The sequence below is a fragment of the Phalaenopsis equestris genome, unplaced genomic scaffold (assembly GCF_001263595.1).
Source record: "Phalaenopsis equestris unplaced genomic scaffold, ASM126359v1 Scaffold000002, whole genome shotgun sequence".
NCBI classification, from domain to species: Eukaryota; Viridiplantae; Streptophyta; class Magnoliopsida; order Asparagales; family Orchidaceae; genus Phalaenopsis; species Phalaenopsis equestris.
The window spans coordinates 56,117,912-56,131,948 of record NW_018164444.1 but is presented as its reverse complement, the minus strand read 5'-3'; the positions used below and the strand labels follow the sequence as shown (position 1 = coordinate 56,131,948).

Genomic DNA, 14,037 nt, shown 5'->3' with positions numbered 1-14,037 from the left:
AATTATTTAATTTGAGCTCAAATCATGACATGAAATTTAATAGAACATGAACAAAAATTCTGAAAACCATTTACAAGACTATTTAACTTCTATTTAATACTAGAAATTTTTTAATGAAAACTCCTGAACTTCACTAAAGTCTTGAGCTTCAACTGAAAACTTCCAACTATCCGAAGCTAAAAATATTAATAAAAGCCAAGCCTAGTACCTGAAACAATATTCATTGAAGAGACAAATCTGAATTAGGCTATCAATTCAAGCCAATTACAACGTTCTGCTGACATTAAAGCAGCAGAAGTTCATATTCCTCCAAGATGCTGTCTAGCTAAACAAACCTTTACATATAAAATTAAGGTTTATGCTTACGTTACATATTCTGATCAAATGCCAGAAACGGAATGGGTGACATATTTAAAGCAAACAAAAACATTAACATTTGATCAACAAAACACAAGAACATTTTGACTTATATGACTGCAGAACAAAAATAACACTACAAAACCTGTTATAACTTCACTTTGACCAAAACTTCTTTCAAGAAGTTTTCTTTAGTCGGAACCCACAATCTTCTTTATGGCATCCTCAATTGCAGGGATAGCTTTTGCGAAGGCTTCCCACTGCTCCACGGTGAGGCTTATACCTGAGAATACAAGAAATAAAATAAAATAAATAACATCATTTCAACATGTGTTCGAAATATGTTAACAATAGGCACATGATCGCAGAAGCTCGGACAGGCGTTAGATTTTAGAACTGTTTTAATGCCACTCACAACAGTGAGGGAAAAAATGTGGGCACACACAAAATAAAAGAGAGACTCAAAAAATTGAGGGAAAAGAAATCAGGACCATATGATGAGAATTAGTATTAGCATGAAAAATGCCAACTCATGAGATGATATAATAATATATGCACATAATGTGTCATCTATGCTCAATAACTAACATAATAACAAATATGTACCACTAATAATAATTCAAAAACTAAACAACAGCAGGATCGAAATAACAACCATGGAATGGAACTAATAATGATGTTTTGCGGGTAATATACGGTAAGCCATAACTTGAATGCCGCACAAAGATGGGCATTAGAACTTATCAACTATGACATCACTGAACCCAGATATACGCATCCCCTGCTGCATCAGAGTTCCCTCTGGTGGCACAATACAAACGAGATGGAGGATGTCTGAAGGGAGCACCAGTGATGTCATTTAGAAGCAATAGAATTAAGGATTCTCATAAAATCGAAAGTCCACTTGCCAAGCATCAACAATAAGTATTGAAGAGTCTATGGATGTGTCTCCGCATCTCAACATATTCTACGAGTGTAAGGTTCTTTCACATTGGTAGAGTCGAGAGCTAAAAACAAAGCCATTGCCATGTCCATGTTGAGTTTTATGCATAGGAGGTAGGTAGCGTACCTAGAAGTCAATTAGCAGCATCAACATGTACAGAGCTCTCAATTATGACAATGATTGGATTTCGATAGTGGTTATCATTCAATACAAGCATAAGTTTATGTTAAATTTTAGGTTTAAACCAACGCCCAAATAAAGATTTCAGTTCATATGCTAATATAGATACATACTCAATGGTGGGATATGACATCTGATGAAGAACTCACGCATGGCATTAGTATAGGATGGAAATATGGATGCAGAAAATAATGTCCTTACCAGTAGAAGTAAAGATTAAATAGACGATAGTGGAAAGGTATCCACAGTTCCTCTCAATGTTTAAAACTTTTTGGTAGGACTTAAGATGATAAAAGTTTACCGGATTTCTAATTTTGGCCTGAGAGAGCCGAAGAATGTGGTATACTAGTAAAAGAATCTTTAGACAGACGATGCTTGATAACCAACACTTCAAGCTATCAAGTTGCTCATGGCACATTCTAGACTAATTACCAATAATCTCAATAAGAACAATCAATTTCCTTCTAAGCTACGGTAAATATTCCAAATTGATGTAAGACACAAACAGAAAGACACTGAAAAAAAATAATAATTCTAGCAACAATCAAATTCAGCACTGCAAAAGGAATCCAACCAATAGAACGGTTGATAACACTTGAATCATGCGGACACATCAAATGCTAAATAAATTAAATAAAAAAATCAATGATAAAAATCACCCAAAAGAAAATCTTAAGTCTTGGAATAGTATAAGGAGATTTACATCCTAAAATACCACCATAACCTATGAATCGCTTGAAGAACAAACATCCAATAACACATACAAAATCAAAAGGAAAAAATATGAAAGTGTACCTTGATGATCTACTGATAAAAAAAAACAGCTCACCAAAAAAATGAATTAAACACTTTTTCACTTCGAAGAAGTATAGCATGCGCATCAAACCCTAGAAGTGCAAATTACAAAGATCATGAAATCCCAAAACAGCATCAAGGTAAACCTAGACAAGATGAGGTGATCTTGGAGATGTCTTCCCAAAAACCATAACGATGTGCAATGATCAACAATGAAAATTGCAATCTTGCTCTCGAAGATCAATGATGGATGTTCGCCTTCCATCAAAATCATTAAGTGTGAATAACTTCATGTGGAGTGAGAATGTGAAGCGTCCTTCCAACATCTAAAGTCTCTTCTCTCTTCACCATGATAGTTAGAAAGTTCAAAGCCTAGAGAAGTTTTACTCCTATATCTCGAAATAAAAAGAAATGTTGTAAGTTCGATCCTGGTCTTAAACAAGGCGAGGAAACAGTATTGTTTCTACTATTTGAGTAAAACTATAGAAACTATGATACCTAATCATAATAAAATTAGCATTGGCACTACTGATTACACCAAAACTTTGACCCTAGTTTCAAGCACATCTCATCCATATGGCCACTAATCACCTACAAAAGACTTTAGTTGCCAAGCCATATCATTCTAAAACCAATATATATGCCTAAGACGGCCATCAAGGCACTAGCACTTGTTGACATTATAGTCAAATTCACCAACAACCAAGCAAAGTATAAAACTCTAATCAAAAGATTTTAATTCATAATTAAGATTGAAGTAACTAGCCTCATATTCACAATTCATTATGAATCATGTCAACAGTCGTTTCAAAGTTTGCCAAAAATTCAGCAAAAAAAAAAAAAAAGTGATTGGTATTTCATGCTTGAATAAATTCTAATATAGTGAAATCAAGTTGTCAACATACTCTCCAAAAATGGAGACCTCAACGAAAGGCCAACATTGGAGTTATGTTGCCTTAGTATCAAAGAAGCTTAAGAGATGAAGGTCAAAGAGGCTGTATTCACAAATTGGATGGTCCTATTCTTTGAGACTTGATGATAGAAAAAAATTTAGCTTATGTAGACGATCAATGAAAACTTAAATTAAGAGATCAGCAAAGCGAGCTAGTACCTGCTCATGGGTGGATAGTTAATTAAGAGATCAGTCACCAAGATGAATATAAGATGTATGAAAAAGGGCAAAGTGAAAAGGATTATGAGAAAAATCCATTCAAGAGAATGTGAAAATAATTTAAGTGAAAAGAACTCTAGCATATAGAATCCTTCAGCAGGGATACTTCTAGACAACTCTCCAAAAGAATGCAGATGTTTTTTCCAAATAGTGCAAAAAACATAAAAAAATTATGTTAACATAAAAACAACCCACTTATAATTTGCAAAATATATTCAGTCCTTGCAGTTTATGATTTGAATTTAATTTGATCATTTCTCCCATCCAGTGACCAAAATTGATCAATACAAAAGTCATGGAAAAGGCCACAACAAAAGTCATCTGCAGCTTTTTATAACCAGGCATTATGTATAAGTATGGCCTCCTAATTGTCATAACTGCAGATAACGGTCACAATTCTCAAAGAAGAAAATCAAGAAAATTTATCAAGCCCAAGGGATTTGTCTCAAATACATTTCAACCCACCATTTGTATCCAATGAACAAGTGAAAGAAACCAAATAACTTATTTTAGACCTCTCAATGAAGAAAATGAAAGTTCTCAAAAGCAATTGTACTAGAATATTGTTATCCATCTTATGGACCTTAAGAGCCACACTATCCTCAATAAATACCCAAACGACTTGCACTTCCCCACAGCATAAATTCCTTGCATCCATTTGAATATGAATTGTGTAACCAAAGTGTGATGGTTATCTTTTGAAGGGAAGGTAAGGAAAAATCAAGAAGACAGAGAAACAAATGTTGACCTATTAGAGGAGCTTCAGGCCCAGGCATCAATGGGACACATGGAGATCAAGAGTTGAACAGAAAAATACTATAGTGCAATAATCAAAACAAAACATTACAATTTGAGATATAGTTCTCAAGTAGGCAGATGTTATAGCTTGACAATCGGCACCTATGATAATTCAAGTTGGAAAGTCCTAGAAATCATTCAATTTAGGGGTCAACTATATGTATAAATTAATATTTTAACTCTGATATACATTTGTTTGTAACTCTTTAATATTTACTTTTTATTCGTTCGTTATGAGATCAAAGTGTGCCATTTTCTCGAAGCACCTAAATCCAGACAAATAGAGTTAAAATGTCGTTTCAATTAGTAATTTGTCTAATTATTTTTGAATAGTTTCTCTCCTTGGAACTCTTTCTATTCTTCTAAAATCAACTCTTTATTTCTACTCTATAAAACTTGCAAGTCTTACCAATAAGAGTTTGACATCATCACAGATAAGTATAGATCCAATCAGAATTACCTACCATATGCATCATTACTATCACAAGCATGTAGCACAGAAACAATAATATATGAGTAAAGATGAGAAAATTTGAAATGATAATGTTGCATCCACAAATGCAATATTTTTTATGGGTGAAATAATGTTGATCTTCATAACATGTTAATGCAATTGGTTTATAAAATTCGATGGCATTGAATCATAAGCATTGAGGAGACTTGATATAGTTTCTTTTAATCAATAGTGGCATTGCAGGGAAGCTATCACAATCGTTGGTGATTACAATAAAGCGATTTAGCATCAAGATGAAGTTAATGAACATGGTCTTAATCTTATTAGAACAAGTGTGGAAGATAATAGATTGCAGTTTTCTAGCAATGAATTTAATGAAGTATAGTGTAATGCAATAGTTTCCTATATGCATAACAGGAGGCAGACATGGAGAAGAGGTTCAGAAATGTAAGAAGAATGACGAATAAGAGCAATGCGCACGAAAGCATGTAGTAGAGAGAAGCAAAACATGAACTCAACAATAACATGCATAGCAGCAAGGTTGTGTGCAAGTGATATAGAGAGATATAGATGTCATATGTGGGTTTTCAGGTACAAGATTTGCAAATTCAGAAAACATATTATAAAAAAGGTAGGGTGAATTGTGCGTGAATCACATGATGCAAGCATGTAATAAGAAGTTGTAGTAGAAGTAAGAAAAAAATCTGAAAACATCAAATAGTTGGAGTTGGGGCAGGTGACATAGATAAGGATTGTAGCAAACAGGGCTTCAAAAGAGGCAATGTGCAATAAGTATTGACAAATGACATGCATGTTTATAATGTATGTTGAAGGCAACAATGCGCAGATTATGGATATCAAGAAGGAAAGTTTGTGGAAGCGAACATAGATTCGATCACACGAAATGAGAATGAGGGTTCTAAGTTGGGAGGATACAAGATAAAGAGTTGAGAGTACGAGGATTTCTGTTTATGGAACTTGTAGACCTATGGGATTAGAGTCGGATTTTATTAGAGCGAGGCACTAACAGAAAATAGAACTAGTCTCTAAAACAAAAATTTGATGCATAGAAAAGCATCTAAGAACTCCAAATGAACCACTTAGATAAAATTCAATTAGCCACAAATTATTTTATTCATTTAACAAATAATCAGCATTACATAATGCAAGTTCCTATTTATGAAATAAGGTTAAATAGATAAGGCCTAAATTTTAAATCAAATCTAATCCTAACTTAAAACCAAGATAAAACCTAGCTAAAAATTAAACCTAAACTTACCAACAAAGATAATTACATCTAATAAATAAAATCAATTAAAAATAATAAAAATTTTCATCATAATTAAATCTAAATATAAAATGGGTTAAAATTTGATCCAACTCTACTTTAATGTAGTCTAGTTTGATCACAAGTATTAGCATATAGCATCAACATTTATCGATATTTGTCACTAATAGGAGCCCAATTATCATGGTCGATAGGGAATGTCAAAAGTTGAGCAACAGTCACTATAGACTTCGTAATATCTCTTGATAAAAAAGGAAATCGAGCAGCTAGTAATATGAACATTGAATGTTGGTTATCCTGATCATCCCATTATTGGAGGGTAGATTGAGCAATCGGGAAGAAATGCATTAGGCTTTGAGGGATAATGAACATCAAACAACCATGGGTAACGAGTTCATAAGGAAGGTCAAAAGTTTGGCAACATTTGGAGGTTGGCATGGTTGTTCATGAAGCTGAGCAAGAGCGAAGTTGGATATTAGACATTAGTGGACGAGGGATGTCAAACATTGATGGTTGGATGTCAAATGATGGCCAATTAAGGATGCAAAAATATAGGAAACTATAAATAGTCAACTAGGTCATTCTCATAATAATGGCGGTGGTTGTGCAACATGAAAGACTAAAATAAAATGTTAGTGGCTAACAAATGACAAAAATTAACAAGCATCATACAACGGTTGACATGAAATGCTTATAGTTGAAAACTGTAAACAAGCAACTTAGGGTCCGTTTGGGGCAGCTTGTGAGTTTCAAGATAAGTTGCTTATCCTGAAACGCGGTTATCCTGAAACGCGGCCCGCGGGCCGGCCGCAGGGGTCGACCCGCAGCCCACGTTTAGTGGAAAAACCCAAACGCAGTTTCGGATAAACTGGCGAAACGCGTGAACCAAACGGTACGGCGGCGGTTTTACACTTCATAGGTGGCACGGTACGGCGGCGTTTTCACACTTATAAGCTGCACCAAACGGACCCTTAATCATTTTTCTGACAAGATGGGAAGCTAGACAATAAAAAAGATGAAAGTTGGATGTTAATAGCTAACAAATGTGAATATTGAATAAACATAAGTAGTTGGCAAGCTTTGGAGGATGATAGGAAATGTTAGAAGCTAAGAGTTAAAGAGGAAATATACAGTTAACTTAGTCATCTTCATGATAAGAGAGGATATCAGACAATCATTAAAATGACTATCATGCATTCAAGATTAAAGAATGCTAAACATAATTCATTAGAAAACGTCATATAATAGTCGATAAGAATTAGCTAGAAGTTGGACGACGCTCGAAGGTCAGCTTGGTAGTTCTCCTAATAGGAGGGAGGACTAAATGATTAATAAGACATGCATTAGACATTGATTATTTATGGATGTTTGATACCAATCATAGATAGGCTGCAAGCAACAATAGGCAAGATTGGATAGTGAGAAATGACTGATCATCTTTGTCATTCTCCAAATAAAATGGGAGAATATATGACCTAAAAGGCAAGCAGTAGACACTGGTGGATGATGAAGATCAAACAGTTACTACAAAAATGATCGATGTCAGTTAGCAATCGACACTAAATAATGATGATGATTGGCGTTGATGTCAATTGCCAACCAACATCGGACACTGGTGACAACAATATCAATGTTTTTGATGCACGATATCAAGCAATGAATGACAGTAGACAATGAGTGATAAAATACAAATCTTTACAATTTCCTTTATTAAAAATCCCCTTTAAATGTGTCGAAATGATGTTTGTTTATAAAATTATGGATATGCATTCTAGCCAATCCTACAGAGATTTTGAATGCTCAATTGGACTATATGAATAGAATCTCCCTGGTCATCTTTAAAAATTTTGGAGATCTAAGTGTTTAATGAACTAAAAATTGAGTGTTTTTAAACTCATTAGATTCTTCAGGTCAATATGCTCATTTCAACTATAATCACAAGAAAATGTGGCAACTTTTGAACTCTCAAATGGCCACAAAAAGTTTCAAATTATGTTGAGTGCTTGATTTGAAGTTATTTGGACTTGGATCCACATGATCTTATAATCAATTTATGAATTTTTGTGTCCAAACAAATATGTTTTGAGATTTAAAAATCAAGTCAAAATTTGTATTTGATCATATGAATTTTATGTTGGAATATCAATTTAATATAACAAAATAAAAAAGACAACTAATTTAAAGACATCCATAAAAAGTAATAGATCAACAATAACAAATTTATGAATAAAAATTGAAAGCTGATTTGGACTAGAGAGCAATACAAACATCTATAAGTAATCTAAATCTAAACAGCTCAGTTGAAATAATATAATTGCAAACAAAATGACAGCATTTCACTTAATTAGCCACATAACCTAAAATTTAGCTTTGCTAAGAAAGCTACACTTCATGCCCAAAAACCTCTTACAAGCTCCAAATAAAACATGAAGCAAACAAGTCTGAGATCAATAAAACGAAGAAAACACTCCTCTAACACATGTACTAACGAATTATAAAGTAAACATCCATGAATCCACACATTAACATACTTAATATTTTTCAAATTATACAAATTAAATTGATGAGCAAGCGCAGACAAACAATAAGCAGCAGAATACCTTTAGAGGTCGGCAGTTGCTTTCCTTCCTTCTCGTAGTACTCCCTAATCGAAACCAGCGTCTTACCTCTGAAATCCTGAACTGTAACCCTCCTCTTATTCGACAGCTGCAAGAAATTTAAAGACCCAAAATCAAGAATGTAAACAAATTCATAAGATTTAACACGCGATACCAAGTCACTGACCCTGCACACGATGAGATCGCCTTCATCATCATACTCCTTCGGGCCGCGCCTCCTTCTCCGATCGTCCTCCTCTTCTTCTGCCTCCTCCTCCTCCTCATCCGCAGCAGGGTCCTCCACTTGCTGTTGGTCTTCTAGCGGAGTTTCAGCGGAATCAGAGGGATCCTCCTTGTGCGATGTGAGGAAGGACTCAACTATGCTCCGTACAAAGCGCTTGCGGTCGGGCGGTGAGAGGTCGATTCCAAGCCGATCTGCTGCTAAAGTTCGCACCTTGTACTCGGTCATCTCCTCCATGTTAGCATTCCTGAGTATCTCAAGCACCGCTTCTTCTATCGACCGGTGTGTTTCATGGTCCATGGCTGTCCCGAGCTTTGAGGTAGGGAATAGAGGGCATCCTCCATAAATCTAAAAATTATTCATGTCATGATGTATTTCGGTGGGTCTCACCTAAAATTTTTTATATTTTTTTTTTAAAAAACGGAAATAATCCTGATCGTAGAACACCGTGATCTACGGTCAGGATCGAACACCGCGTGCAGAGATGCATGCGGTGTCCGCACGCAATAATCTCCCAAATCGAAAAATTATTCCATGCGGATCGGCGTCCGCACGCAATAATCTCCCATAAATCGAAGAAAACTGCCAAATTTAATGGCTCTGCATACAGATAATTATGATTTTATTATTTATTTTAAAAAAAAAATATGTTAAAAACTCATGCCAGATCAAAATATTCCTTTTATTATAATAGAAGTAAAAGCCTTCATTGAGTAGTTATATAGCCTTTCTATCACAATTGCTTCTTGAAGTTTCATCTTCATGGCACTTTCTCCATATTTGATTGTAAAATATACTTGTGCATGCTGTATGTATGGCTAGAGGTGGTACCAAAATTTCATGGTAATTGTCTTCATTCATCATTTGTTCAAGGTTAAAAAAAGTAATTATTGGCATCAATTTTGGATGTCATACACACTTGATATCCTTTCGAGGGATATGGGATTATATTGTGCTCATACATAGCGTCTCATCATTCAAGGAGTTTGTATATCCTTTAGAGATTACATTTAGCGTCAGGTTGAGGGTACATCCCTTTCTGGTTTTGCCCGGAGCGACTGCCATCGGTCGGCATCAGCCTTCCAATTGTTCCTAAGTTTTATGGGAACAATTTAGAACATTTCCATTAATTTTATTATTTTTTTTTTAATTGTTAAAAATCATTTTAGTGTTAAAAATGACATATAACTTAGAAAATCAATTTGAGTTATCAAATGAGCTTCAAATGTCTTGAAATTTTTACGAAGAGTTCTCTGAAGTTCAAATGTCTAGAAATTAAGTGCATTCTCAATGACTTAAACCATGAAATATTTTCCAAAGGGTTCTCTAGTCACATTAAACCTTCCAAAATTTTCTTGGAATTTTCTAAATAACATGCTAATTATTATGATTAATTTATGCAAATAATAGACATAAACTTGAAAACTATGGATCTCTATCTAGAGGTCTCCCCTGACTTTGGAAAAATCAGGGAATGTTCCCTAAGACAGAGGCAACAACGTGCTAAAATTTCAAGTCATGGTGAAATATCTACATGCACGGAGAATCAAAAGACTCAAAATAGTATTTAATTAATTAAAAATAAAATATGCATCAAATAAACTTCAAATTATTCACATTGTTCTCCTCTGTTCACTGAGCAAGAGGGTATTTAAATTTTTTTTTTGTGAATTTTCTACACCAAGATATGAATTTTCAAAGTATATTGACATTTTCTGATTTATTTAATTCCCTGATTATCTATTTAAACGCACGGCACCATATCATCCTAGGCAACTCCGAAGCTCCATGCGATGCACCCCTATTTGATGTCGCCATCCACCTCAACGGTGACTAGGCCCGCAGTTCATCTAAGGGAGTGTTATCTGGCTTGATCTCATCCCTTGATGAGATAAATGCGTGATCAGACGGCTCTCCGTCATCGTCCCCAATGGCCTAGCCCGAGAACCGTCCATCTTCAAAACTTGATATCTCCCTCATTTCTCAACCAAATTGAATGAATTTTTTTTTAAAATGCTTGTCTACACTAAAGGAACATATCTATATGGTTAAAATGCCATGAAATTAAGCATAATCAAATGGAGAATCAAAATAGGCTCGGGCAGAGAGGGAGTTCAATACCATTGCTCTTAGAAGAGAAACTACAATCAGAGGTGCTCGACATGTTCATTGGAGTCCAAGGAGGATATGGATTGAGCCTCTTACTGTGGTGAAAGGTCTATGTATGAATTCGACCAAGCTCGATTTCAGGTGTTGGTCTAGAGCTATGCTAGGGTCTCTGTGGAAGAGGGATTTGATGGGGCTTCTCCTTCTTTCACTGTGGTGAAGGTGTGGGTAAATTTAATTTGAGTTTAGTGGACTGTGGAGGTTTATTGAGCTTTGTCCTGATTTTAGATAGAATTTTGAGCTCAAAATTGAGCTTCCACAATGGGAATCCGTGAGGGAAAGTGGTTGAGTTGAGCTTAGGAGGTTTCGAAGAGTCTCTATGAGCAATTTGGAAGGCTCTCTCTGATAAAATTTCAACTCTCCTCCCATGGCCATGGAGGGGAGTTTTTTTTTAAAATGGCTTAAGGGTGGCTGTCATGGCCAATTATGGGTGAAAAATGATGCTTAAGTGGAAGGCAGAGAGGCTCTAACATTTGATTTGGATGAGGTGGCCTCTAGGTTTGAAATGGGTTTGATTTGGAGGAGGTGGCTCACAGTTTTGGTGTTTTCCAACCACTAGGCCAGCCGACCAGGCCAGGGGAGGTGGCTAGGTGGTTAGATGAGCCAGGAAAATATGTCACAACAATTAAATGACTTGAGGTTTAGTTTTGACTAAAAATCCAAGGCTTAAGCAAATATGGAATCAAAGTCCCTTAATTTAGGGAACCTTTGGTCCATGTCTTAGATTAGGTGGCTTTATGGGATTTAGCTTGGTCACTAAGGTCCAACTAATGGCTGTGGAGTCATTAATTTGGTGGTTTTGGGGTGGTTTGGCTAATTTTAGTGCATAGGTCCAATGTGGGTTCAAATGACCAAACAAAATAAAAAAGACAACTAATTTAAAGACATCCATAAAAAGTAATAGATCAACAATAACAAATTTATGAATAAAAATTGAAAGCTGATTTGGACTAGAGAGCAATACAAACATCTATAAGTAATCTAAATCTAAACAGCTCAGTTGAAATAATATAATTGCAAACAAAATGACAGCATTTCACTTAATTAGCCACATAACCTAAAATTTAGCTTTGCTAAGAAAGCTACACTTCATGCCCAAAAACCTCTTACAAGCTCCAAATAAAACATGAAGCAAACAAGTCTGAGATCAATAAAACGAAGAAAACACTCCTCTAACACATGATACTAACGAATTATAAAGTAAACATCCATGAATCCACACATTAACATAGTTAATATTTTTCAAATTATACAAATTAAATTGATGAGCAAGCGCACACAAACAATAAGCAGCAGAATACCTTTAGAGGTCGGCAGTTGCTTTCCTTCCTTCTCGTAGTACTCCCTAATCGAAACCAGCGTCTTACCTCTGAAATCCTGAACTGTAACCCTCCTCTTATTCGACAGCTGCAAGAAATTTAAAGACCCAAAATCAAGAATGTAAACAAATTCATAAGATTTAACACGCGATACCAAGTCACTGACCCTGCACACGATGAGATCGCCTTCATCATCATACTCCTTCGGGCCGCGCCTCCTTCTCCGATCGTCCTCCTCTTCTTCTGCCTCCTCCTCCTCCTCATCCGCAGCAGGGTCCTCCACTTGCTGTTGGTCTTCTAGCGGAGTTTCAGCGGAATCAGAGGGATCCTCCTTGTGCGATGTGAGGAAGGACTCAACTATGCTCCGTACAAAGCGCTTGCGGTCGGGCGGTGAGAGGTCGATTCCAAGCCGATCTGCTGCTAAAGTTCGCACCTTGTACTCGGTCATCTCCTCCATGTTAGCATTCCTGAGTATCTCAAGCACCGCTTCTTCTATCGACCGGTGTGTTTCATGGTCCATGGCTGTCCCGAGCTTTGAGGTAGGGAATAGAGGGCATCCTCCATAAATCTAAAAATTATTCATGTCATGATGTATTTCGGTGGGTCTCACCTAAAATTTTTTATATTTTTTTTTTAAAAAACGGAAATAATCCTGATCGTAGAACACCGTGATCTACGGTCAGGATCGAACACCGCGTGCAGAGATGCATGCGGTGTCCGCACGCAATAATCTCCCAAATCGAAAAATTATTCCATGCGGATCGGCGTCCGCACGCAATAATCTCCCATAAATCGAAGAAAACTGCCAAATTTAATGGCTCTGCATACAGATAATTATGATTTTATTATTTATTTTAAAAAAAATATATGTTAAAAATTCATGCCAGATCAAAATATTCCTTTTATTATAATAGAAGTAAAAGCCTTCATTGAGTAGTTATATAGCCTTTCTATCATAATTGCTTCTTGAAGTTTCATCTTCATGGCACTTTCTCCATATTTGATTGTAAAATATACTTGTGCATGCTGTATGTATGGCTAGAGGTGGTACCAAAATTTCATGGTAATTGTCTTCATTCATCATTTGTTCAAGGTTAAAAAAAGTAATTATTGGCATCAATTTTGGATGTCATACACACTTGATATCCTTTCGAGGGATATGGGATTATATTGTGCTCATACATAGCGTCTCATCATTCAAGGAGTTTGTATATCCTTTAGAGATTACATTTAGCGCCAGGTTGAGGGTACATCCCTTTCTGGTTTTGCCCGGAGCGACTGCCATCGGTCGGCATCAGCCTTCCAATTGTTCCTAAGTTTTATGGGAACAATTTAGAACATTTCCATTAATTTTATTATTTTTTAAATTTTTCTTATTATTTAAATATTAAAAAAGGGTTTTAAAACATAGTTTTTATTTTGATTTTAATTTTAATTTTAGAAAATCCCTCTGACCACAGAGAACTCCAAAAAACTCATTTTTATAATTTTTTTAGTTATATTTTAATTGTTAAAAATCATTTTAGTGTTAAAAATGACATATAACTTAGAAAATTAATTTGAGTTATCAAATGAACTTCAAATGTCTTGAATTTTTTACGAAAAGTTCTCTAAAGTTCAAATTATAGTGTAGATTTAAAATCAAGTCATTTAGATATTTGTGTTTCCCAAAGTTAATTTTCTTTGTGTTTTAGGGTTGATAAAAATTAAGTGCATTCTCAATGACTT

At 35.3% G+C, this 14,037-nt stretch overlaps 1 protein-coding gene across 2 annotated transcripts; it reads right to left on the bottom strand.

Moving 5' to 3' along the window:
- Positions 1-205: 205 nt before the first annotated feature.
- Positions 206-13,121, bottom strand: LOC110028921 (RNA polymerase II transcriptional coactivator KELP). Of its 2 annotated transcripts, none has more exons than XM_020730995.1 (4): positions 13,103-13,121; positions 12,476-12,877; positions 12,292-12,397; positions 206-640 (listed from the first exon to the last, which is right to left on the bottom strand). In XM_020730995.1, exons 2-4 carry the CDS (start codon positions 12,827-12,829, stop codon positions 549-551), a joined length of 552 nt encoding a protein of 183 aa, XP_020586654.1. In that variant the 5' UTR covers positions 12,830-12,877; positions 13,103-13,121; the 3' UTR covers positions 206-548. The 2 variants fall into 2 exon arrangements, with proteins under 2 accessions (XP_020586654.1, XP_020586645.1); XM_020730986.1 differs by lacking the exons at positions 12,292-12,397; positions 12,476-12,877; positions 13,103-13,121 and adding exons at positions 8,587-8,692; positions 8,771-9,172; positions 9,398-9,415.
- Between the last annotated feature and the right edge of the window lie 916 nt (positions 13,122-14,037).